The sequence below is a fragment of the Mustela putorius genome, unplaced genomic scaffold (genome assembly GCF_011764305.1).
Source record: "Mustela putorius furo isolate JIRA1106 unplaced genomic scaffold, ASM1176430v1.1 tig00537255_pilon_pilon_pilon, whole genome shotgun sequence".
NCBI lineage: Eukaryota > Metazoa > Chordata > Mammalia > Carnivora > Mustelidae > Mustela > Mustela putorius.
The window spans coordinates 2432403-2458239 of NW_025422394.1; the positions used below are offsets into that span (position 1 = coordinate 2432403).

A 25837-nucleotide genomic window follows, 5' to 3' on the forward strand; every position below is an offset into this window, starting at 1 on the left:
TACTACATGCCAAGGTATTGTGCTGGAGATTTAAGTCCATTACCTCATTTAATCCTGATGTATATAAATGGTGGTACCTGTATCATAAAAAGTAAATTCTAACACTTTTACAGGCTCAGAGAGATGAAATTGCTTACTCAAGGTCTTTCAACAAGGTGGGGAGTTGGAAGTTCAATACTCCCGGGGCATCAGAGTCTGAAGTCTACAGTAAGAATGAGAGAAATGTGGGGAGGGACTGAAAGATCTATCTGGGTCTATTAAAAAATGGTCTGAAACGTCAGGGCTGCGGATATAACTAGACAACAGCCAGAGAAGGAGGGGGAAAAAATTCTGAATAGGATTAAGGTCCAACCACAATGAGAGAGCAAATACTGGTGATCAGTAATAGGAGTTTTTAGGGAAACAAAATGGGGTGGTGGGAGGGAAGAGTCTTGGTTTCAGAGGCAAAGAAGTATGGCCTTGAGTTCCCCTTGCTTGGCAGGAAATTTACTTTGAGCCATTTTCCAATTACTCTACTTGAGAATAAGCAGAGGAAGGGGAAAGACCAAGGGGGAGGAAAGTCTACTCAGCTAATCCACATTCCCATTACTCGGATCGTTTTCCTCTAACCCCTGCCGCTGTTTTGGCTTTTGCGTCCTTTTGCTCATTTTATAATAGTGCAGGAACTATAGCAACATACATTGTAGAAAAACACGTGTCCAGCAGAACTTTCTGTGATAAATGCTTCAATGTGTGCTGTCCACTATGACAGCCCCCCAGCTTATGTGGCCATTAAGCACTGGAAATGTGGCTGAATTTTTAAGTTAACTTAAATCATTTAAATAGTCACAAGTCATTTCTGCTCTTTTAGGGAAGATCCAATTTTCAAAGGATCCCTGTCAAAACCTAAAAATGACACCTACATCCTCAAAATCTTCTTCTGTGGTTAGAATCTGAAGCAGTCTTTCAATGGCAAATATATTTGCTATCAAAATCTACGTTCTGTAAATATCTGTCTGAAAGAGTGAAAACCAAACGTGTCCAAGATTCGGACCTGCTGCTGGCTCCACAACGCTCCCTTCCCTACTCCGTCCCTTTCCCCCAGTCTCCTTTCTCACTGGGCTCAGGTGGGTACGAAGAAACCTGGTCCTGGCTGGTAGTTTACAGCCTCACTCAAACACCTAAAAATCAAGAGCCTCTGTGATTAAACACTTTGGGGAGGGGGAAAAAAAAAATCAATATTCTACCAACCTGTATTTTTGGTTTCTGCTGATTTCTAAGAACTAAAAATTAACCAAGGACATGTGTGTTCATGAACAGTGATGACGTTGTCATAGGCTTAGGAACTGAAAGTCACCCACTTGTTCAGTCCATTTTAAGTTATTCAACCTATTTTTTTCAGAACGTTGTCCTCCAACATGGCACTCCGAGACACACATGTAAAAGCCTAGGACAAGGCCCACGTCCCTCAAAGGTGTGCAATTCATTTAAGGAAATAGCTCTCAGACCTAAAAGGTATACACAACTATTAAACTATGGTCTCGGGGCGCTTGGGTGGCTCAGTGGGTTAAAGCCTCTGTTTTCAGCTCAGGTCATGATCTCAGGGTCCTGGAATCGAGCCCCACATTGGCCTCTCTGTTCAGCAGGGAGCCTGCTTCCTCCTCTCTCCCTCTCTGCCTGCCTCTCTGCCTACTTGTGATCTCTGCCTGTCAAATAATAAAATCTTAAAAAGAAAAAAACAAACAAACCACACTATGGTCTCATAGCTCACTTTTTAGGCAATGCCAATGGTGTGCTTTTGAGGATCCCACTCTGGGCTAAGCACTTTATAGAGGTGAATAATCACAGCAACACCACAGGGGAGCTACTAACAGACTATCTTAAGGTATTTGAGGCTTTTGAGGGAGTAAAGTCACAAGACTAGTAAGCGGGCAAAGCAAAGATGTGACCCTAAGTCCATATGACCCCAGAGCCCAAACTCTTAGCTCACACAAATAACTCTCGAATGTGTAGATCATAATTGCATATTTAATATGTATAATGACCCAACCACAAAATTATTCAGTGAACACACAGGAGTTTCCTACATTATCTAGGGTTACCTCTAAGCAGCCAGTCGAGTGGATGTCCTCAAGACTCCGTATACTTTCCACAATGCTTTACTAATCACGATTCTATTGTGAGGAGCCCTTGACTATAGTCATGCAATTTAGGTCTATTACTTTCAACCGTTTTCTCCACTGATTTTGCTGAAACACTTTAATATATATTCTGTTCTTTACTAAGTTTAAGAACTTTTATTGTGGCGTATTTGGTAGTAAAACAAGTATTTAGTTTAAGACTTAGGCATCTTCAGTGAGGACAAGGTAATTTCTCACATGGAGTTGTTACGATCTGGAAGTGGGATTGCTACCTTTCTACTTTCAATCCCTTCCTTAGCAAGGATTGCTCCCAGGACATTCAATGTGCTTTAATAATCAGCAACAGTCAGGACAATTACAATAAAACCATAATACCCCAGTGAGTAGGCAATAAAAACAACATCGCTCAAGCCAAGTGTCAGACAAATGTTACAAAAACTAAAAGGGTAAAATATGTATCTATGACACGTAATATGGGTACACACCTTCATAAAAGGCTAAAACCTCAAATTACTAGTGGGTGACCTCTGAGAAATGGAACGAGAGAGCCAAAGGAAGAGGAGAAGAAAAGGTACTTTCATGTTTTACTTAATACAGTTCTTTACTGGAAATCCTTTATTTTTAACAAGTACATTGTTTAAAGAAATTTAAACATGAAAATAGTTTAAAAATCAGTGTGAAAAGACGAAAGTGTTTATTGATTGAAAACTAATCTTAGGCTGGAAGGACTTAAATAAAGGATTTTCTTTTTAAATCTGGAGTCTCTAGCCACATATATAATAAAAAATTAAGACTTAGAAATATGATAGTAGTATATCTTTTACCATTTTTTTCAATACTACTTCTTTTCATACAGAGAGGGGAGAGGCCAGAGGGTAGAGGGACAGGGAGAATCTGAAGCGGCCTCCACACCCAGCGAGGAGCCGGATGCATCGGGCTCAATCCCGTGACTCATGAGATCATGACCGGAGCCCAAATAGAGAGTCGGAGGCTCAAGCCACTGTGCCAACGTGCCCCTCTAACATGTTTTTTAACATTAAATTTTAAAATTTAATGAAATATGTCACATGTTCTAAAATGTACTTACTGTAAAAACTAAGCTTGCTAGAGCCAAAGAGTGTTTGAAAAGGAACAGGAAGCAGGCTCTCAGTTCTGGCAGGAACCTCCTAAACCACTCTGTTTGAGAGCCACCCATGGGCTAAGTCTTCTTTTTAATTAATATATAAAATATGCAATATAATATTGTATATCAGTTGTATCTTTAATATATTATTTCTCGTGTTCTTTCTTCCTCCATAGTAAAACAGTGAAATACAAAAATGCCTAAATATTTTTCAGTAACCCTATTAATAACTTCCTTAATGACTATAAAATGTAAAGTCCTAATTAGAAAGTTGTTTCAACTAAAAACCAAGACAGAAAAAAACCTTTTATTGTGAATAAACCGAAACAATTTCTTGCTGCACTCCACGCTCCTCGCCGCCTTTAATCTTCCTCGCTGCTCTTTTAAGAGTTCATTAAACAAGCACCACAAGCCTCAGGGTACCATGAGAATAATAAGAAAAAAATGTTTCAAAAACCATTTACCCAGTAAAATATTCTTTGTCAGAAAAAAATTTACCTGTGCTTTTCCTACATTTGCCATAATGATCTTTTCCAGTTTAACCATAATGACCTCTCATTCCTCTGACATCCATTATAGGTTAAGAAAAAAAACCAAAACAGTAAAATGCCTACTACCAGGAAAAATTAACATTAACTCTACAAAATAAATAGAGAAGATATGAGAGGTCAGAAGTTAAACAAAAGCATTTCAGAACTTTATGGGGTATGTATTTTAAATTCTGGGCTCCTGAATGATTTTTTTTTCTTTTTTAAATGTCCATGATGCACTACAGCCTGCTCTAAGTTCACTAAGCTACTAAAGAACTATAAGGACTAATCACACGTATGGAGCATCAGGGAGGAAACACAATTAGTGCTTACTTTCATTTTTAAAATGAAGTATTAAAGCCAGGCAAACAGTGAGACAGGGAAGCAGAAGACAGTAACCGTATAATGCCATGTAGCACACGCCTGTCTCTCAGTAAACGGCTTCCTGTGGGACACTGTATCTGACAGATTTGTTCCCGACCAGCTTTAGGGAAAGGGAAATGTGGGTGCCTGGGTGGCTCAGTAAGTTAAGCATCTATCTTTGGCTCAGATATTAATCCCAGAGTCCTGGGATTGAGTCCTGCACTGGGCTCTGTGCTCAGGGGAGTCTGCTTCTCTCTCTCCCTCCTGCTTGTGCTGTGTCTAATAAATTAAATTAAAAAAAAGAAAAAGAAAAAGAAAAAGAAAATGTTCTCAGGTCAAGGCTAATGACTGTAATTTACAAAGATCCCAGCTTGAGCCCTGAGGACTACCATGCGGTAGACAGAGGGAGGGAACCTACACCAAAGACAGAATTTCTCTCTTCAAAACTTTAAAGACTCTCCTTCCAACAGGTGAAATGAAAATCATATGAATTCCCCCATTTTTTAAATCTTTGTCAACTGTAAAGTGACTCTTAAGCAGGAATCACAGGTACCATGTGTGGTTCTAGGACTGGATATAGGAAATGAATATGGGTTGGTCCTGGCCCTCAAGCCCTAAGCCAAGACTGAATGCCCACCCAAAACAGGAAGACAAGCACTTGTGCTGACAAGGCAGAGAGGACTTAGAAAGACAGGCCAGGAAGCTGAGCATCACTACCCTAGCTCCATTCTAAAAATACAGATCACCTCCCAAGCCAAGAGAGAACTTTCCATTTTTCCTAGACTTATCACTCAACATCCATCCCCTTGGAGCGTCAGACTATGAGCTCAGAGGCACTCTGAAGGACCGCGCCGTCTTTATTTAGGTGGTGTTCGAAGAACATGTGTAACCGCAGCCTGTCGAGAGCCCCTCCGGCAGCTGTGGCCATCTGAGCGGCTACTGTTCATCACTGCGGTCCTGGTGCCGGCAGGATTAGGCTCAGAGCCAGAAATGGCATTCTATTCATAGGCTGTCAAGGCTGCAAAGGCCCTCGGTGCTCACTCAACTCAAGTTTTCAGAGTCCCAGGGAAAACCCTTATAAAATGAATCAAACGACCAATCTAAAGTCACACACAGGCAGTGGCTGGCTGGGAATTTATACCCTGACGTCTCCAAGACGTCTCCAAATCTCTGCTGGCTTTAATGCTTTTACTGGCTGTTTCTCATTGAAACCTCATGGTATTAAAACCTAAGGTAAACACAAGATCAAAAGCCCAATGCTATTCACTGGGAATTGCCCCGACGTTCCTGTGAATGTCCGATACAGCAGAGGTAGAGAGGGAAAGAGTCCATCTCATAAGGCTCACATCATGTTGACAAAAAAAGTCCCATAAATGGAAAATCTTAAAATACAGGTCTGTAACACATGGAGAAAAATCAAACAAACAAACAAACAAACAAACCAGAATACCCCTTAATAAAACTTAATCTTAATGGGGCGCCTGGGTGGCTCAGTGGGTTAAGCCTCTGCCTTCGGCTCAGGTCATGATCCCCAGAGTCCTGGGATCGAACTCCGAATCGGGCTCTCTGTTCAGTGGGGAGCCTGCTTCCTCCACCTCCAGCCTGCCTCTCTGCCTACTTATGATCTGTCAAATAAATAAATAAATTCTTTAAAAAAATAAAAAATAAACTTATCCTAAGGACTTAAGATGAACAGATTTTAGGAGTATCTACTTCAACGTGTGCAAAAAAGGCAGTGAATACAACTTTACTTCAGTCTCTTTTTTCATTTCACTATAAAATAAAAAAATAAACTGGGGGAACAGGTAAGAAAAAAATCTAAAGATTCTTCTTTAAAATATCTGCTCCTTTGGCAAAAGACTACACATAGGTAAACTTTTTCCCCCTCCTTAAATGAATTCCTGCTTCTGTAAAGTGACTGGCCCTTTATTTCCTTCCTTTGTGGTTATCAAATGGTACCGGAAACCCTTGGAAGTTGTTTGCAGCTGTAGCTACTTCCTATTGCACTTTGTTCGGCCTCCTGTTCCAGCCACATAAAATGCCATTGGCTTTGAGAAGAAGAAGAAAAAAACAAAACAAAACAGTGGCTGTGTGCTACTGGACTAGAACACAGATGAGTACCCAGCTTACCTGCAAACCTGGGAGTCACAGAATTTCAAGTCTTTACCGCACGTTAGGGATTACTACACATCAACTATACACATACACAGGCATATATATGTACCTAATTTATATAAACAGCACCAAATCTATCTGTAATCAAATAAATCTGTCTCATCCTGAATTTAAAATAATTCCACATTAAATAGTCCATCCTATATATAAATAAATGAATGAAAAACAGGGCCCTGTATAAAGCTGTCCTCTACAAAGCACAAGCCGTCATCTGGTACTTGGGGCCATGAATATCTTAACTCAGAATGAGGGAAAGGGAACAAAAACGGAGGAAGTAGTCAAGATTTGATACGTAAACATAATAGTCAATTGTGAGAGCTGGAATTTCAAGCTCTGAAGTACTTCTAACAGGACACGGCAGCATCAAAAAAAAAAAAAAAAAAAGTGTGAAAATCTCAAAACCTGGAAATATTTTCTAATGAGAAATAGGCTTTTTTTCCCCCCACAGAGGAGATCTCATAATCTGTCATCAACTTGCTAAATCGTACCTGAGACTTTGACCGTGATAACAAATATCCTAACTACTATTCTTTGAAGAATAATTTTAATAACACAGAGAAGAAAAACACAGATTCTGTTTGTAAGTATTCACTGCTTAGCAATGGGAAAGATTCTCAAGTTTTACTTGATCAAATAGTCTACCCTGAGAAACAAATCAACAACTTAACTAGTCCAACTAGTAAATACATCAACCTATCAGGAGCCAGAAAACTACCTCAACTGGTTTTTATTTGGCTTGCAAGCTAAGAATGGCTTCTACCATTCTTAAAGGGTTGGGGGAAGAAAAAGAACCCACAAGAAGAATATATTGAGACACATGAAAAATACATGAAACTCTAATTTCAATGTCCATAAATAAAGTTTTATTGGAACCCAGCCGTGCCCATTCATTTCCATTCTGTCTAAGGTTGCTTTCACTCAGTGACAGACTGGATGGTCCACAAAGCCTAAAATATTTACTCCCTCGCCCTTTACAGAAAAAGTTTAACATCCCCTGCAATACATGGTTAATGAAACTAAGTTTAAACATCTAGTGTTATTTAGAAACTTCATGCCTTTCAGTCTAAAAATATCACAGAAGTAAGATCAGCCTCAAAACCAACCATTATGTCATGCAGGAATTCCTCAATACAAAGAACAGAGAAGGTACAGAAAAACTGGCTCCAAAGCACATTTACATCCCAAACCCCAGGCCACAGCAAGTGAACAAGTGAACATGGGAGGGACTGTGCTTCCAAAAGCAGCAGTTAGGGGAGATGTGCCTTTCTGGTGTCAACCCCCAGGTGTCTTTACCTCTCTGAAGTCGTGGGATGATGTATAAAATGGGAAAAACACACATGGGAAAGGCAGCCGACTCCTGGTACTGTTTGCACTCTCTGGCCGTCTCACAGGGCTCCTTCTCAAGAAGTATGTGAGGCTCCCTATAACCTCTAAAGCACAAGGCACCTAACACATAATGAGCTACACTCATCACTGGCCCCTCTGACTTCTAACGAAAGTTTTGTCCCGGCTTGATCTAAAAGTGAGGTCAAGGGATGGTGGCAGGGTGGAAGAGGGGTCCAGGAAAGATCAGAGAACAGCACAGAAGGGGGCAAAAGAAGGGAAGCCACAGTTTGCTGGTTTCTCTTTGGCGGTCTTTTTCAAGCTCAAAGCTAAAAGGCAACAGGCATGAGAGAGCCTGATGGAAATCAGCCCAAAGGGAGAGAAGCAGCAGGACTTACAAGATTCAAACTGTGGTTTGTGCTCCAGATCCAATAATGAGATGAGATCAACCTCCAAAAGACCTGAGATTTTAGCTCTACAGAATTGATAAAGGAAACGCTAAGAAAATAGCCAAAAGCCTCAAACTCTTTTTTTAAACCATTTAAAATTCCAAACAGATCCAACACCTATCAAAGAGCCTAAATCCTTCTATTATGCACATGTAGACATACAGTAATTACACAAGCTCACATGCATATATTAAAAAATAATGCCTCTAGTTTTACTTAACAAACTTTTCTGATGCATTTATTTTTAACCATAAAAATTGTTCTCAGTTTATTTGTTCCCAACAGGAAGACACACATCAGCAGATGAGAAGATCTAAAAAACATATTTACTAGACAGCATAAAACCACTGGATCAGCAAAATGGGTGTTGAAATTGATGTGGATATGCACATATATTCCTATAACAATGTGGCAAAGTCCATCCATAAATAAAACCACTTTCCTAAAGCGCAGCATCACCTACTACAGATAAGAGAAAACCCAAGATGAGTATCACTATGTGTCTTATGCTGGTACCTGTTTAGAAAAAGGAGAAAAAAATAATAGGACTTCTTGCTTGTATAGAAGGGAAAGAAACTGCAAACACTAGTTTCCTCTAGATGTTTCAAAATGTAGATTTTATCAGTCAAGTATGATGAGGCCAGAAAGTCAAGAGAGCACGGTCACTGAAGAGGTCATCTATTACAATTCCCAGAGAGAGGACACACCAGGCCACACCATACCACAGGGCGGGCACCCAGGGACCCACCACATGGGCCAGGAGGAAGAAGGAAGGAGGAGAAAGCATGGGCCAGAGATTCTGTTGCGGGTTCTACCAAATAAACAAAGCAGCACCAGCAGGTCAACTGGCTGGTTTCAATTATTTCAGTGGGCTCTGGAGCAGAGAGGGCTGCCTGGAACCTGAGCCTGGGAGATGAAGGCAGGTGGAGAGAAAGGGCTCGGGTGCAGCGCAGCTCTGTGAAGAAGTGATTCCAAGCAGGGCTCTGGATGGGCTACTGCGCATATGAAAAGTGGATCGTCTGCTTTCTCCAAAGCTGGCTAGTCCGTGAGGGAGTCTCTGCCCAGGTCAGGGGGGGCCCTAGACACGAGAGCATCAAAGACATAGAAAATATGACATAGTTAACATACTAATAAAGGAAACACAATGTCTACGGAATTTAAAAGGAACAAAAATTTTCACTGGGTTTTTTTGGGTACCTTCTGAATTTTGTACTCTGAATGCATTACCCATTTCTAACCAGTAATTTAGGAAGTAGGTTATACACACACAGGCATGCATGCAAGCACGGACACTCAAACACACATCTGCTTTCAATTCTTAGTAAACAGAACACAGAGAGAATGACTGGTACCAGCCAGAACTTGAGAATCACCATTCTGGGCATTAGATACAATACTGTGATGCAATTTTGTGGACCGAAGTGTACAGTGATCTGTATCTCTACAAACTCTAGAAACATACCCCAAATGTTGCTAAGTTTCTGCTTAAGATAAATCTAGAAACTCAATTTTCACTCCTTAAAACACACACACACACACACACACACACACACACACGGCTAAGAAGACTCCTACTACTTATTACTTGAGATTTAATTTAAAGGTACAGACATATTTATGGCAGTTCTAAATTAAGTAAGCCATTTTTCCCCCCCAATTAAAAAGCAATAGTTGAACTTCCACTTCCAGCCAGGGGATCAGATTTACCCTCCACCAGGAAATATACAAACAAAACAGACAAAATAAATGAAGTAAAGGTTTATGGGAACACCAGGTATCAAACAAAGACAGCAAGCCATCCCCGAGATGGGAAACAAACAAGGCAAGACCTACAAACATTCCAGCTTACAGCCTCAAGACAGTTTCTAGACGACTGTCCACGCCCAGGGGAAAGGGGCGAGAAATGGAGGTACAGATCCGCAGGAAGACTTATTCTCAAATGTTCCCAGTAGCTCTATTTGCAGCAGCCATAAAGTGCAAGAACACAAATGCCCATCAACAGGTGACTGGGTAAATTATAGTGTGTCTCTGCAAAGGATATTCAGCAATAAAAAGAAACGTACTTTTGGTACTCACTCCCACATGCATGAGTCTCAGATATGCTAAATCCAAGACACTTTACCAAGAAAAAAAGAGTATACATTCTCTGGAGTCTATTTACCTAAAGCTTTAGGAAATGCACACTCATACACAGTGACCCAAAGCAGATGAGCGGTTGCATGGGGATGGGGGCAAGGTTGGGGCGAGGGTTATAGAAAGATACAAGGAGGCCAGGGAATCTTCTGGAAGAGTCAGACGCATTCACTGCTTGCGTGTGGGAATGGTTTCATAGTTGTATTGCTATGCCAAAACTTATCGAATGGCTGACTTTAAATGTGTGTCAGTTAGACTTCAGTGTAACTTTTTTAAAAAAAGAGCACTTCTTGCTTCGTATCCAAAACTTGAAAATACCAAATAAACAGATGAGAGACTATAACTTTGGTCTTTTCTAAAGCACACCCATGCACAAAAGTAACACTTCAAAATTATGTGCCGATTATGAAAGTAGCCTTTCACTCCTCAGAAGTAAAATTGTTAACAATGAATATAAAGACATTTTGTTCTGCTCGGGTGGTTTCAGTTTCCTGAGGCTACTTGTAAATCATGAAACCTGTGAGGTGCACACTAGTTCCTTTTGTTCAGGACCCCCTTCTTCACTGTCCTTGACACAAGAAGCCGTGAGGGGTCTGCAGGAGCTAGGGCTGCCGAGGCTCAGACAATCTAACATTCTCTGCTCTTGTCTGTCTCCCACAAGCAATGGCAGGATTTAAGTTAAAAGAAGCAAATTTAACAAAGTCTCTTGAAGACAGAGAACTGACTGTTGCCAGAGGAAAGGTGGGGGTCAATTTGGGGTGGGGGGGGGAGTGAATTTACCCTGAAATTGGACATATTCAAACAAAACATGTTACATAAATTCATGGCGTCAAAGAAGTGTGTGTGTCAGCAAAGGAAAACAGAGCAAGTCTCTTCTGCTTATTCATCCTGGGAAAGAAAAGCTCTGCCCTCCTACTTAACGTAAAAACCATCCGAGATGGGACGCCTGGGTGGCTCAGTTGGTTAAGCCGCTGCCTTCGGCTCAGGTCATGATCTCAGGGTCCTGGGATCGAGTCCCGCATCGGGCTCTCTGCTCAGCAGGGAGCCTGCTTCCCTCTCTCTCTCTCTGCCTGCCTCTCCGACTACTTGTGATTTCTCTCTGTCAAATAAATAAATAAAATCTTAAAAAAAAAAAATTCAAAAATGTTGATTCAAACGTGCTGTTTGAACCTAAAATTCAGAGTATCAAATCCAGTCCTAGGAACGGTTTTTTTTTGTTTTGTTTTGCTTTTCAAAAAAATATTTGTCCTACTCTGACAAAAGGAGAAAAAAAGCACTGCAGATACATTCTCTTCCTCTCCAAAATGAGTTGGTGAGGTCATCTGATTCAGATGTTATCAAAAGTTCCGAAGAATTACAGCCACATTCTTGAAAATAGGTCATTATTTATAAAAATAGCATAAATACTGGGATGCCTAGGTGGCCCAGTTGGTTAAACATCTGCTTTTGTCTCAGGTCATGACCCCCGGGTCCTGGGATTGAGTCCTGCATTGGGCTCTGCTCGGCAGGGTGTCTGCTTCTCCCTCTGCCTAGGGTTCCCCCTGTTGGTGATCTCTCATTCTAACAAATAAATAAATAAAATCTTAAAAGAAATTAAAAAAAAAAAAAAAACACAAAAAAACCCACCATACATATTGTCTTTGAGCTGTTGTTCTGGTTTGAAGGTTTTCCAGCACACGCAGCCACTCTCCCACACACTGCTCTAACTTCATCGTGTGGCTGCTAGTCATTATCACCATCAAAGTGCCTCCCACCAGGACAAGCACCCCGTACCTCTTCTCCAGCCACCCACTTCCCCACCTTCAAAACCAGCGCAGTAACCTGTTCGGGGGGCCTCATCCTAACTACACTTACCCCATCACTCTGTTTCTCACCTCCTCCGGAGGCGTCCATCTGAGCTTGGCGCCACGCTATCCCGTACCCCACAGGTTCCCCTTTGCCATTTCACTCATGCAGATGAACTTTCAAAGCATCTCTTAAGGTGCTGTATACAGAAGAGAGGCTCAGGAAGGACTCGATGGAAAAACAAATGACTTGAATAACAATGAATTTAGGCTTTCTCGAGTCTGTTGCACATTCTGATATATCACCAGGGTCCTAAACTGATGTTTACCACTAAAGAGCAGGTAGATTCATTTTATTCCATCAAGTGTGTTTATCCTGCATCAACCTACCAAAACCTTGATTATCTTATGCACAGTGAACAGGGCAAATGTAGCCCGTGCAAATGGAAGGGGCGGAGACCTCTCTCCCATGAATGATTCTGAGTGGTCTGCACTGTGTGTAGACGTCCCTCAACAGGCGTGCAAAAACTCATCACTAATCACAAGACGGAAGGACCTGGAAGCAGTTTTCCCCACGATCCCAGAGGTGAGAGCCTCACTGCCGCCCAGATCTCTGGATTTCCAGCCCAGTGATTTTCTCACTCAGCCATTAATTATTTAGGAACATGATTTAGGGTCTCCAGGTGGTGTTATGGTCGGTAAATCAGGGGAACTTCATTCTACTAGACTCTTTCATCAGCTTCCACAATCTGGCCTCCAATAATACCGATCTACCCATTAAAAACAGGTCTGCTTTGAACGTTTTGAGCAAGATGTATACTTTAAAGCACTGCAGTTTGGGCCCCGAGGATCAGGCTCAAAGTTTCTGCTGAGTTGGGAGAACAGAATCATCTGGAGACAGGCCTTGCAAAGTTAGATTTAACCTTTAGTAATGTCCGAGCTAAAATACACTTACTTCCTGATCTTTAGAGACTTTACTCAACTTGTGAAATGGTTAGACTCTTTTACTAACCATGCAGTTTGTAATATATTTCACAACAAAAACATCCTTGTGTTCTAACTATAGTTATTCCCCACTATTATCTATCTTCAACTCATAAAGAAATAAAGTCTCCTTGTAATCCTCAATTTGCTCCTGCCGTGCCGACAGCGGGATGCACAGCTTTCCACCCATGGGCTCCGGAGCAAGCCGTGGACTCCTGGAAGGGGTCTATTCTCCCTGAAGATCAAGAAGTCTCTGCAGACAGCCCACCTAAGAGCTGTCAGGAATGAGAGCCGTAAGAGGAAGCCGCAATGCTACATTAATCACATTTCCGCGAGACACACCCGCAGAGCAGTGGAGGGGTCATTTCGGAGGCCCGGAGAGAAGCAAGGTTTCGAAGCAGCTCTAACCGACACCAGCAATTTCAGCGTCTTTCTTCTTCTCCTTAATTACACACTGTGCCCAGACCCAGAGTCCTGGCTCAGAGATTCACAAAGACATTTACTGCTCGTTTGTTTGCCTGTCTCTGCCCAGAGGACTCACCCTAATCTAAGAGAGAGAAAAAGAAGACAAAAAGGAAAGCATTTTAAAATCGAATTCATGGAACAACTGTAAAATCAGGGGTAGTTCTATTCCTGAATCATCACCTCAAAGGTTTAACTTCTAGATTTCTTGTCTCCCAGTTTGACTCCAAAATCCTGTGAAATTTTTATAAACTTATCTTTTTTCTTTGATGTTTCATAGTGCCTTCTAATTTTTTGGCTTCATTTTCTTTCATTTTACTTCACCAAAACGAAGCTGAACTTGGTTACCACTTGTGCGGTGAAAACCAGTCCGCAACTAGGCCGCTTCAACAAGCCTCTGGTGAATCATTTACAGATGTGAATGCCAGTCTCCACGTCTCCACGTCCCTGTATAATCTCTTATTCCAGCCCTCCTCCCAGTGCTTCCAAACAACTCTCAGATCCCCCTTCTCTCTTCTGTAATTAAATTCGTAGACGGCTCAATTATTCTTTTCAATTTATTTTTCGGTCTTCATTCTGTTTCATCACGGTAAGTGTGCTCTTTAATCCCTGTCACCTGTTTCACACATTCCCCACCCCCCCCCACACCCACCTGCCCTCGAGGAACCATCCGTTTGTTCTCTATAATTAAAAGTCTGTTTTTTGGTTTATCTCTCTCTTGCTCTTTTTTTTCTTTGCTTATTTGTTTTTTTTCCCCTTAAGTTCCTCATACGAGATAGTACAGTATTTGTCTTTATCTGTCAGACTTACTATATATACTATATATACTCTCTAGCTCCATCCATGTTGTTGTTGCATATGGCAAGATTTCATTTTTCTTAACAGTTGAATAATATTCCTGTGTGTGTGTGTGTGTGTGTGTGTGTGTGTGTGTGTGTGTGTATGTATACATATCACTTCTTCATCTGCTTGCCTATGGATGAACAACTGAGTGGATTCTGTTGTTCAGCTATTGTAAATAATGCTGCTGTAAACATTGGGATGCAGGTTTCCCTCTGAATTAGTGTTTTTGTATTTTTTGGGTAACACCCAGTAGTGCAATCGCTGGGTCATAGGACAGTTCTATTTTTTTTTAACTTTTATTTTTAAAGATTTTATTTTCAGAAAGAGAAAAAGAGCACACAAGTGGGTTTTGGGGCAGGGGCGGGGGCAAGTAGAGGGTGAGGCAGGCTCCCTGCTGAGCAAGGAAGCCTGAGCAACACTGATCCCAGGACTCTGGAATCATGACCTGAGTGGAAGGCAGATGCCCAACTGACTGAGCCACCCAGGTGTCCCTGTTTTTTTTTTTTTTTTTCTTTTCGTTTTTTAACTTTCTGAGGAAACCTCCATACTGTTTTCTGGAGTGGCTGCACAGTTTGCATTCCCACCAACAGTGCAGGAGGGTTCCTTTTTCTCCACATCCTCTCCAACACTTGTTGTTTCCTGTTTAGCCAATCTGACAGGTGTGAGGTGAGGTCTCATTGTAGTTTTGAACTGTATCTCCCTCATGAGGAGTGAGGTTGACCATCTACTCACGGATCTGTTGGCCATCTGGATGTCTTCTTTGGAGAAATGTCTGTTCACGTCTTCTGCTCATTTTTAAACTGGATTACTTGTTTTGGGGATTTTGGATACTAGCCCTTTATCAGCTATGTGATTCGTAGAGATCTTCTCCTATTCTTTAGGTTGCCTTTTCGTTTGGTTTCCTTTGCTGTGCAAATGTTGTCTATTTGATGCAGTCCCAACAGATTAGTTTTGCTTTTATTTCCCTTGCCTCGGGAGACATATCTAGAAAAAAGCTGCTATGGCCAATGTCAAAGAGGTTACTGCCTGTGTTCTCCTCTAGGACTTTTATGGTTTCAGGTCTCACATTTAGGTCTTTCATCCATTTTGAATTTATTTTTGTCTGTGCTATAAGCAAGTGGTCCAGTTTCATTCTTCTGTGTGTGGCTGTCCAGTTTCCTGACCCCAATTTTTGAAGAGACTGTCTTTTCTTCACTGGGTGTTCTTTCCTGCTTTGTCAAAGATTAATTGATCATACAGTTGTAGGTTTATCTCTAGGTTTTCTACTCTGCTCCACTGATGCATGTGTCTGTTTTTGCACCAGTACCATACTGCTTTGATGACTACAGCTTTGTAATAGAACTGAAGTCTGAAATTGTGATGCCTCCAGCTTTCCTTCTCTTTTTCAAGACTGCTTTTCTTATTCAGGATCATCTATGTTTCCATACAAATTTTAGGACTGTTTGTATTACCTCTATGATAAATGCTGTTGGTACTTTGAAAGGGACTGCATTAAATGTGCAGACTGGTTTGGGTAAATAGACATTTTAACAGTATTTGTTCTTCCCATTCATGATCATAGGATATCTTTCTATTTCTTTGTGTCATCTTCAATTTCTTTCATTAGTTTTTTATAGTTTTCAGAGTATAGGTCTTTTATCTCTTTGATTAGGTTTATCCCTAGGTATCCTATTATTTTGAGTGCCATTGTAAACAGGATTGTTTTCTTATTTTTTTTCTTTTTCCTGCTTCCTTACTGGTGTATAGAAATGCAACAGATTTCTATACATTGATTTTGTACCTTGTGACTTTGCTAAATTCATTTACTAGTTCTAGCAGTTTTCCGGTGGAATCTTTAGGTTTTTCTGTATATGTCATCAGCAAATATGAGAGTTTTACTTTCTGGTACCCATCTAGATGCCTTGTATTATTCTTTTTTGTTATCTGATTGCTGTGGCTAGGACTTTTAATACTATGCTGAGTAGACATGGTGAGGGTGGACATCCCTGTCTTGTTCCTGACCTTAGTAGGGGAAAAGCTCTTACTTTTTCACCATTAAGAATGATATAAGCTTTCATATAAGGCCTTTATTATGTTAAGGGATGTTCCCTCAAAACTTTGTTGTTGTTGTTGTTTTTAACTTTGTTTTTTGTTTTTTTGTTTGTTTAACTTTGTTTTTAACTTTGCAGGTTTTTTATTATGAATGGATGTTGTACTTTGTCAGCTCAATCATTCTTAAATCATTTAAATTTTTTTAGAAAGAGTGTGCATGCATGCATAGTGGGGAGGGGCAAAAAGAGAATCTCATGCAGATTCTCGGTAAATCTTGCACTTAAGTTTACTTTCAACAATCAGGACGGACTCTATGAATGACAAGAGGTTTTAAAAAAATCAATATTTTAACTTTTTTTTTTTTTAAAGAGAAAAAACATGCACACTGATTTCTACCCAGTATCTTTGTACAGCAGCTTTGGTACAGAGATACTAACCTCAAGCTTCTTTCTATCTCAAGAATTGCTTGAAGAGTTGCCAAGAGTTCGACAAAGAACATTACAAAGAAAAAGGGGGGGGGGCAGCAAAGACTGGTAAGGAAGTAGGGAATACCTCCTTAATTCTGATTTTTGTATATTACTTCCTTAATGTATGAAATAGACAACCCAGTAACTAAACACGCCAACTCCCCTAGAATTATGAAAAAGACAGAATTAGCAAAGACATGACCGGGGAATGTACATACATTTCAGTCAATCTCCCTCTTCAGAATTTTCTGTTAACCAGATTCTACTGAAAAGTACCGCATCACTGAAACATCCCTATGTTCATAGGCCAGTGATCTATCTGATAAGTTTTCTTTCCTACAAATAAACTGTCCTCTCAATGTCATACGGCGATTCTGCCTTAACTGTGATCAAGAAGTCAAAGAGTATGATATAAATGGTTGTTACAGGGAAGCTATGTGTTGGGGTGGGGGGGTGAGAGACAGAGAGAGAGAAAGAGAGAAATGAAGCAAGATTGGAGAAAAAAAATCAGAGGTGCTGTCAAATGTAAAAGAACAAAGATTAAAAGTTGATAAGGATTTTGGAAGAGGATTTTGGAGTCGAGGAACTCTCCACTTACAAGCAGGCGGGAAACAACCTGGGGAAATCAGGAAAACTTGATGCGTCAGTTCAAAAAAGTAACTGCTCCCAATTTGAAAAACGTTTAATCTTGATCCCCTCTAGGCTGTAGAGTCATGGCACTGCTTTATGAAAAAATGCTAAAACCACACAGAAAAATACTATGAATTGTGAAATAAATTCCTTTGATAATTCTTCATAAAATGCAGACTTCAGAAAATTGGAATACTTAGCAGCAGTAGAATTTGCAGGAAGTTTAAGACAGACCACTAACTTAGGAGCTATTATTAAAACACTGTATTTGTTTTTTTCCCCTTAAGTAAAATTCTACTAATGAGCAAAGCGATAAAGTAAGCTCTATAAAGACAACTTCAAAGGGGATAAAGAAAAACATTTGGACTTAATTCTCATCTGGAAATAAAGCCTTGTTCTGAATAACTCAAGAGGGAAATGATTTATCAAAATAAAGAAACGTGGTAAATTTAGAAAATTCTTAACTTCCCCGTATCAAGAAGTGTAAGCATGAACATTTCACATAATACCATTACCACATACCTGTTTTAGGATGTATTGAAAAAAATCCTTGTGGATTTCCACTCGTTATTTTGTACATCAGCTTGTCATTAGAGGTAGAATCTGGATCAAATGCCTCTATTTGCACCACAGATACATCCTTGGGAGAATTTTCTATTACTTCTGGATAATAAACAGGCTCTGACGTCTGTGGTGCGTTGTCATTGACATCCTCAACCTCTATGTAGATCTCGATAAACGAAGAGAGAGGCACGACACCCCGATCCGCTGCATAGACCGTGAGCCAGTAGTGGGAGGTGGACTCCCGGTCCAGTCGCTCTGAAGTCTCTATGACACCTGTGAAGAAAGACGACGACACGTCAACAACAATGGACCCAGGGTCAACCCAAATAACAATTTTCATTTCTCAAGGGCTTGTGTGTCGCTTACAGCTGAGAGACCTTGGACAAGTTGCCTAACATTATTGTGCCTCTGTTTCTTCCTAGAAGATGGAACGCATGTTTACAGGTTGATTAAATGAGTGAATAGACATATTAACAATCAGAAGAGCGCTTGGCACATAGCATCAGCTGTAAAAGTGTTCGTCGTTATTAGTGTTAGGGGTCAGGCACTATGCAGAACACTCTATGAAGAATGTGTCATTTAAGTCTCGAGAAAAGCAGTGAGATGGGCACTAAGAGATCAGCTAATGGCCCGACACTCTGTGCCTCTGAAGATGAAATTTGCAGGTTTTCCTGGAGGTCCATCAGGGACCTCTAAATCAAAAAGCCGTGTCCCAGATCAGAGTCCCCATGGCCTAGCAGCCCCTGCTTCCCACACTGCATTCCCATGGCCACCGCCAGAGTTGAGATACGGAGGCTGCAGCGATGCTGCTCCACACATGGCAGTGCGGTCTACACACCCTGCAGAGCACGGCCCCTCCAAGTCCCGAATAAAGGTCTGCTCAAGTCTCTTGTGCACAGAATGAAACCGTTTAATCCCCTTAGGCTAATGGCAAGACAACCAGTGTGCTAAATAAAGTGTCCCAGGACAAAGTAAGATCCCCAAGGGCAGAGGTCACATCCTTCTTGAGTACCAGGACAGCACCTGACCCAAGGCCAATAATATTAAATGAACAAACACGAACAGATGCCTTAACTGAAGTTGGTACAGAAAGTCCCTCCACTGGGACCCAAACTACAACACATTTCCTACTAAATTAACCAGTAAAAGGTGAATTACGGGATTACGAAGAAGCGGGTTAACATGTCTGTCATGTTCTGGCCCAGCCACTAAAACCAGTCAAAAGCTTACTTCATCCCAGGATTAACCACTTCCCAGGGTGATGATAAAATGAAAATATCCATTACTCTTGGGCAAATCCCACCTTTTTATTCAATTTATCCTGTTATCCTGTCCTTTGGCTTTCCCAAAATATGTCACTGTATTTTTTTCCTTATGCATTAATCATTCTGAATGAATGCTACTTTTGGGGTTTCAACACTATGGTCCAGGTTGGACTTTGGAAATTCTTCAACTCTAGCATTACAGGTTTCCCACTTAATGCAAAATAGTACAGGAAAAAGAACAAACGTCAATTTAATCTGCACTGAGAAATGAAACAGTATTTATCTCAACCAAACATAAATCTGTATGTGTTACTTTTTGATCACTGCATAAATGTAAATCTTTGCTTATGTGAAGTAATTAAAATCTCAAAAACTCATTTGTTTTGAATGTCACATCATTATATCGAACATTTCCCAAAGGTTTATAAGTTATAAATACCAAACTTAACTAAATATTAAAATATGAAATAAATGATCATGAAATGAGTACTGCTATTCAGAAAGCATACTTAGTTCCAACTGTTTCATTAAGTCTTATTAGCAAATGCCCAAAATGGATCTGTAATACTCCTAGAAATAATGAACAAAGCCTCACAACTCTTAAATAAAAAGGAGCTAACTGGTTTCCCTGTGCAACAGAGGTAATGGTCAGAAAAGCTCAACATGTTTTCCTTTTTGTCTGTACCAAACATAGTCTATGCATACCCAATCTGTTCACTAAATTAGTAAAGTTCTACTTGTCTTTACCCTGAAAGAACAGCGTCCTTAGTGACCAAGGAAAAATAATCTCTAGTTTCTCCTTTCATTGGCCCCATCAATGGATACACAGAAGTCAGGGAATAACAGAACGCTCTCTCTATTAGGATTGCATATTAATAAATGAGTGTGCATATGTTCCTCTGTGTTCTGCCATTAAAATGGAACATAATTCATTTGACAGGAGAAGTGTTAGCAAATCTCAGGAAGACAGCTACATGGTGCTTATATTCACTTCTTTCTGGTTCTAATACTCAAATCATTCATGCTGCTACTGACTTTTTAAAATTATGTCTCACTAAATGTGATCTGTAGGCATTTAATGACAATGATCACTACAGAAACAAGTCTGCTCAGTGCTTACTATGTGCCAGGCCCTATGATAATGGTCCCACACATACTACCTTATTTAGCCGTTATAGCCAACCTGACTACACATGTGGCCTTATTACATCCATACCACAGATGAAAACCTCAGTTTAAGAGATGAGGACCTTTCCCAGAGTCATAATAAATGTCAGAGCCAGAGTTCAAACTCCACGAATCTCTAACGTCAGTGCCATCAGTCTGTGGTAGTTCGACAAAGTGTAATAAACAAAATTTAATGTGAAAACTCTAAAAAGACAAGAGTGAAACCTCTTACTCATTTGTTTACACATCAGGATTCAGAAGAACTCTATTAAATGTCCATTTGCATATAATAGCTTTCTCCAGTTTCAAGGTAGAAGAAAAAGAAAAAATATATTTGCATTTTTTTAATAAGTATAATATAAAATGCAAATACAAGGTTTAAATCACAGACAAAAGTAGGTATTTCTTTTCCATCAGGTTCTGCTTCAAATCTAGTCTGTGAGCACCCAGACTGTAGTGTTCCAAGACGCCTTCTGCTGTGAGCTACTCTTCTCCCCCTAGAGGACCAATGATCCCCTTCTTTGCATGACTGGCCACCATTAGGAGGGGGAAGTTTCCAAATCTCAGGTAACTTCCAGATATTACTAAACATTAAAAGTTAGAGAGAAGGGGGCCTGGGTGGCTCAGTCAGTGAAGCATCTGCCTTCTCCTCAGGTCATGATCCCGGGGTCCTGGGACCGAGCCCTGCACCAGGCTCCCTGCTCAGCTGGGAGCCTGTTTCTCCCTCTCCCTCTTACCCCTGGGTGTGCTCGCTCACTCTGTCAAATAAACAAATGGAATATTTTTAAAAAGAAAGAAAAGAAATAGCCCCGGTCAAGGGTTCGAGGTAGAAGTGGGATCTGAGATGACCTGACTGCAGAACTCAGGGTCTTCACCACAGGCTATACTGTCACGATCAGGCCCAGGGTCGCGGTCACAACCCCACAGCACCAAGGACACTGGTGGCCACCAGGAGAGGCTACAAGTTTTCAATTGATTAAGTAATGGCCCTCCCCACACTTAAAGGATATTCAAAGAGAAGATTCAAGGCCTCCACTTGGTCAACAGACGTTCAGGGGCAGTGCCCAAGTACTATTCTAACCACTGATTCGAATTCTAAGCACTATTTTAAAAGCAGAAGGTAGGTGGGAAAAGACTACATGTATGCAAAGCTATTTTATGTTCTGCTTCTTCATCCGTCTGCTCAGTCGCGAGATGCATCCACGGAAGTCTCCCAGGCAGGAACTTGTGGAGCAGGCATAAAGCATCGCAATGAGTTCCACCGGGAACCTAGGAAGAACGGACTGCACTGGTCCAGGACCGGCTACTGCCTAATACAGCAAGAAAGACGGAGCAGATCTAGCCATGGTGACCTCAAAAATCAACAACAGTAGACCAGCAACCCTTCAGCAATCCAACAGTGCAACTCCCTTGTTTTTACAGAAAGGTGGAAGGATTTGCCATGGGCAGGAAGCTGAGCAGGTAAAGAGTTCAGAATCCAGAATGAGGCACCACCTCGATCAGCGGCTCGTCACAACTGTTCATTCTTTACAGGGGTCCTGGCCTCTGAGATGACCCTCAGACCCACTGTCAGGAAGCCTGACCACAAGCAGGGTCCACTCTTCCAGTCACGGTGTCCACCGTCCTACCCATGCCCCCAGTCCTTCCGGGAACACAATCAGTATGGACACACGGATGTCTTCTGCAACCTTCATTCATTCACAAAAGAGAAATCTTCAAAATTCCACATGGGGACTTCTAGTTAGTTCCTTTGACACTGGTAAGCAGCACCTAAGATTCCCAGCCAGCCGAGGAAATGAATCTACGGTTTATTCTCAAAACCACCTCACTCCTCCTTCTCCCATGAACCCGCTTCCCATAACCACTTCCAATAACCAGCTTCCAATAACCACTGATTCCGCACTACGTTATAAATTCCCTTTTCCTGAAACAATTCGCAAAGGAACCATCAACAATTACAAATATTCAAACTCCAGTGTTTAAGGTACTTTTCATTAACACATACCACAGTAATACCATACTGATGGGCACATACAGACACTGGCGCACTAACTCTTCCCTGTGGTCTTCCTCGTGTCTTCACGCTTCTTCCCTTCTTTCTCTGCCATCTCTCCTCTATTTTTTGATTCCGCTTTCACTTCCTGAGAGAGCAACAATGCACGCAACCAGATGTAAACCCAGGCTGTTAGAGTGGGAGGTGGGAGCCCAGAGCTTCCCCAGCAGTCCCTCCAGCCAGAGGAGGAGTGACCAGTGCTCCAAGAGAAAGTAACAGTGAGAAAGGCAACATGAGAACAACACCTTTCTACTGATCATGAGGTTCTGGTACACAAGCAGTAGGTAAAGTGGGGTGCTGCTCTGGGATTTTGGGATGTATATTTTGAGCATGGAGACAAGTTTAGACAAGCCTGTTATATGCAACACTCAGCAATGTTACAAGGAATCATTCCTTTGCTTTAATGAAACATGACGGAGGCAATAAATGACTTGGCTTCCAACCTCAAGAGTACAATGAAGACATTTTCAAGAAAGGTTGTTAATAAGCTGAAAAGTTAGAAAGAAGCCGGAAATCTGGAGCTATTGAAGTAAAAATATTTATCATTCCAAACATACTCTCCAGGATTTCAAAGCCACCACCAGATGTCACTATGGAAACTGACTTTAAATGTGCATACAGTGGAACAGCTAGACTGAAAGGGGAAATAAATACAATGTAATTGTTCAAAGAGCTTGACCAGTGTGGCTGAAAATGGAGCTCACGGCAAAAGGTCTTTTTGGAAGATTCACGCCTGACCATAAATAATTATTAGACACTGATGCTGTCTTTCCATAGCCTGATTATTCCAAGGTCACAGGGTACAGTATCAGTTGCTCAAGTAAATGACCCAAAAGTAGAGAAAGGTTTCCAAGAATAAGTAATTCCTACTATCCACCCCTGACGGCTAATGATGTTAACCCGAATATCGTCCTTGAATAGCAAAGGCCAGCATGTCCTCCAGCTGACACAGGTGGATCAGAATGCTTTCAACACACTCATTTTTAAGGCAAAAGTAAAATTATACGTAGCCACTATGCTGCCAAAAGTATTTTAACTAACTCAAATTTCCATGGCCACAGAACATCTTTCTTTCTGGAATTTTCCTATTTTCTTTGTTCAACAGGTCTTGGCCCCTTATCAAGCCCCAGTGCCAGAGGTTTCAACAAAACCTTGCTGCTATTTCAGATTCTGCAGCAACTCCAGCTCAAAAATACTTATCAGCAGTGGCCTAGCAACATAAATTTGCAAACTTTACTCTCCTTTCTGGTAATCATGCCACATTTATTTATTTATTTATGTTTAAACTTTTCTGGAACCAAACTTAGGACCGCCTCTTCAGTCAATCAGGAGAAAAACTTAAACACGAAAAGTAACTGTTTATAGTATTTTTCCTACAGGGAAGAAACAACTGACTACTTCTTCCTCCAGTTCTGTAGTCTCATACACAGAATAACTCTTCTGGAGTTAAATGTTTTCCCAAATATAAAAATAATACTTACTCTAAAAAATTTTTTTTCAACAATATACACTTTAAAAGAATAGATACCTTCTACACACTAGAGATGCAGTATCTGTCTATAATTAATCCATAAATAGTTACTCAATTTTTTCCTGCTAATTAGGGAAAAAACAGAAGTCCCACAGTTGTCACACTCAATATTAATGTGTTATGAAATAAATTTTAAAAAAGTAGACTATAAGCTCCCTCTTAAATGCAAACCCTCAAGGGCAGACATGTTTTGTTTAGGGCATGGTAACTGTAGGAGCTTGTTAAGCATGTGTTGTTGATAAAAGGATGTCCATCACCAACCAGGTAATTCAGAGAAACAGTCACAGCAAAGAGGAGTCCAGGAGGCAGGACTCAATGTAATGGAGCAAGGTACACAAGATCCTGGACCAGAAAAAGAACATTAGGAAAAAGCTAAGGAAATCTGAATGAACTATGGGCTCAATAAAGTACTGATAAGAATATATCAATGTGTGTTCATTAATTATAACAAACAGACACACTAATATATGATGTTACTAGGGTGAACCATATGTTACATAGGGGCACTATAGGAACTCTGTACTATCCATTCAATTTTCCTTTTAACCTATTTGTTTCCTTCTTTAAGTGATAAAATTGTTCTAAATTTGTTTTTATCTGATTTTCATTACGTACTAAATTTTATATACATAAAATTATAAACTGTATTTTACAATTTTTAAATTTAAATTTATATATATATATATATATATATGTAAATCAATTTTTTTTAAAGTAAGCTCTACACCCAACATGGGGCCTGAACTCACGACCCCGAGATTAAGAGTTAAAAGCTCTACTCCATGCTTTTGATAATAAAAAGAAAGGTCAAAATCAGTAAGATGAATCAAATACACAGCACCCTCCATGGGCCAAGCAAACTGCTGGGCAGTATATGGGCACACTACTCAGTTCAACAGATAGCTCTTTGCCCTCTTACAGCTAAAGACCGAGTAAGTCATGTCGTAAACGTCTTTCTCCAGTTTAACTAAAGACAGTGTACTGATTATTACCATGACTTGATCTTTCAAAACCAATGACTTGCTGTGTCATTTGATGGGAAGCCACTTGTAAGTGGAAACATAGCAAGTTCCATGAAATGTTACTGATACTGCTGATACTATTATTACCAAAAATACATATTTAGAGCTCATGATACGCCAAATACTAAACACTTTCCATACGGGAATTAACTTCATCTTTCCAGCAACTCTAAGAAGTGAGGTAATATGACCAACCATATTTCACAAGAGATGAAACAGTGTCAACAACTTGCCCAAAGTCACCGTTTGCTCTTGGTGGAAATGGGATTCAATCCCACAGACGGGCTTCAGAGAATTACACCGCAGCACCTCCCAGTCTCTGGCTGTGTCCTCTAATTAGAGAGAAGCATGAAAGCAACTGAACACAGCTTGCAGTTTCCAGAGAAAAACTCCTGGCTACAGTGGAATGTAAAAAATGTAATGACCAGATGGAAAAAATTGTTTTTGCTGTCTTCATGGCATTTGGGGATCTAGGTAAAGTATCTGAGGCTACAGAAACCTTGTTGTTCTGTGCCATTAAGACATTAAGCACATTTCATAGTTTCAGGAGAAAAAGGAAACCATTTTAATACATAATAGTATATATATGAAAAGGCTTTAAAAAAAAAAAAGGTATGAATGGGGTCCCTTGGGTGCCTCAGTGGGTTAAGCGTCTGCTTTCAGCTCAGGTCATGATCCGGGAGTCCTGGGAATAAGGCCCACATCAGGGTCCCTGCTCAGCCGAGAGCCTGCTTCTCCCTCTCCCCCCTGCTTGTGCTTACTCTCTCTCAAATAAATAAAATCTTTAAAAAGAAAAAAATTGTGTATATTCATTACAT

The 25837-nt window shown here is 40.6% G+C and overlaps 1 protein-coding gene across 1 annotated transcript in view; it reads right to left on the reverse strand.

The window, feature by feature from the left end:
* Positions 1-25837, reverse strand: part of FAT1 (FAT atypical cadherin 1) — a gene marked incomplete at its 5' end in the record, with an annotated part of 111526 nt that overhangs the window by 52964 nt on the left and 32725 nt on the right. Inside the window, 1 exon segment of the mRNA XM_045073780.1 lies at positions 17940-18254. Within this exon segment, the coding sequence (XP_044929715.1) occupies positions 17940-18254 (315 nt within the window).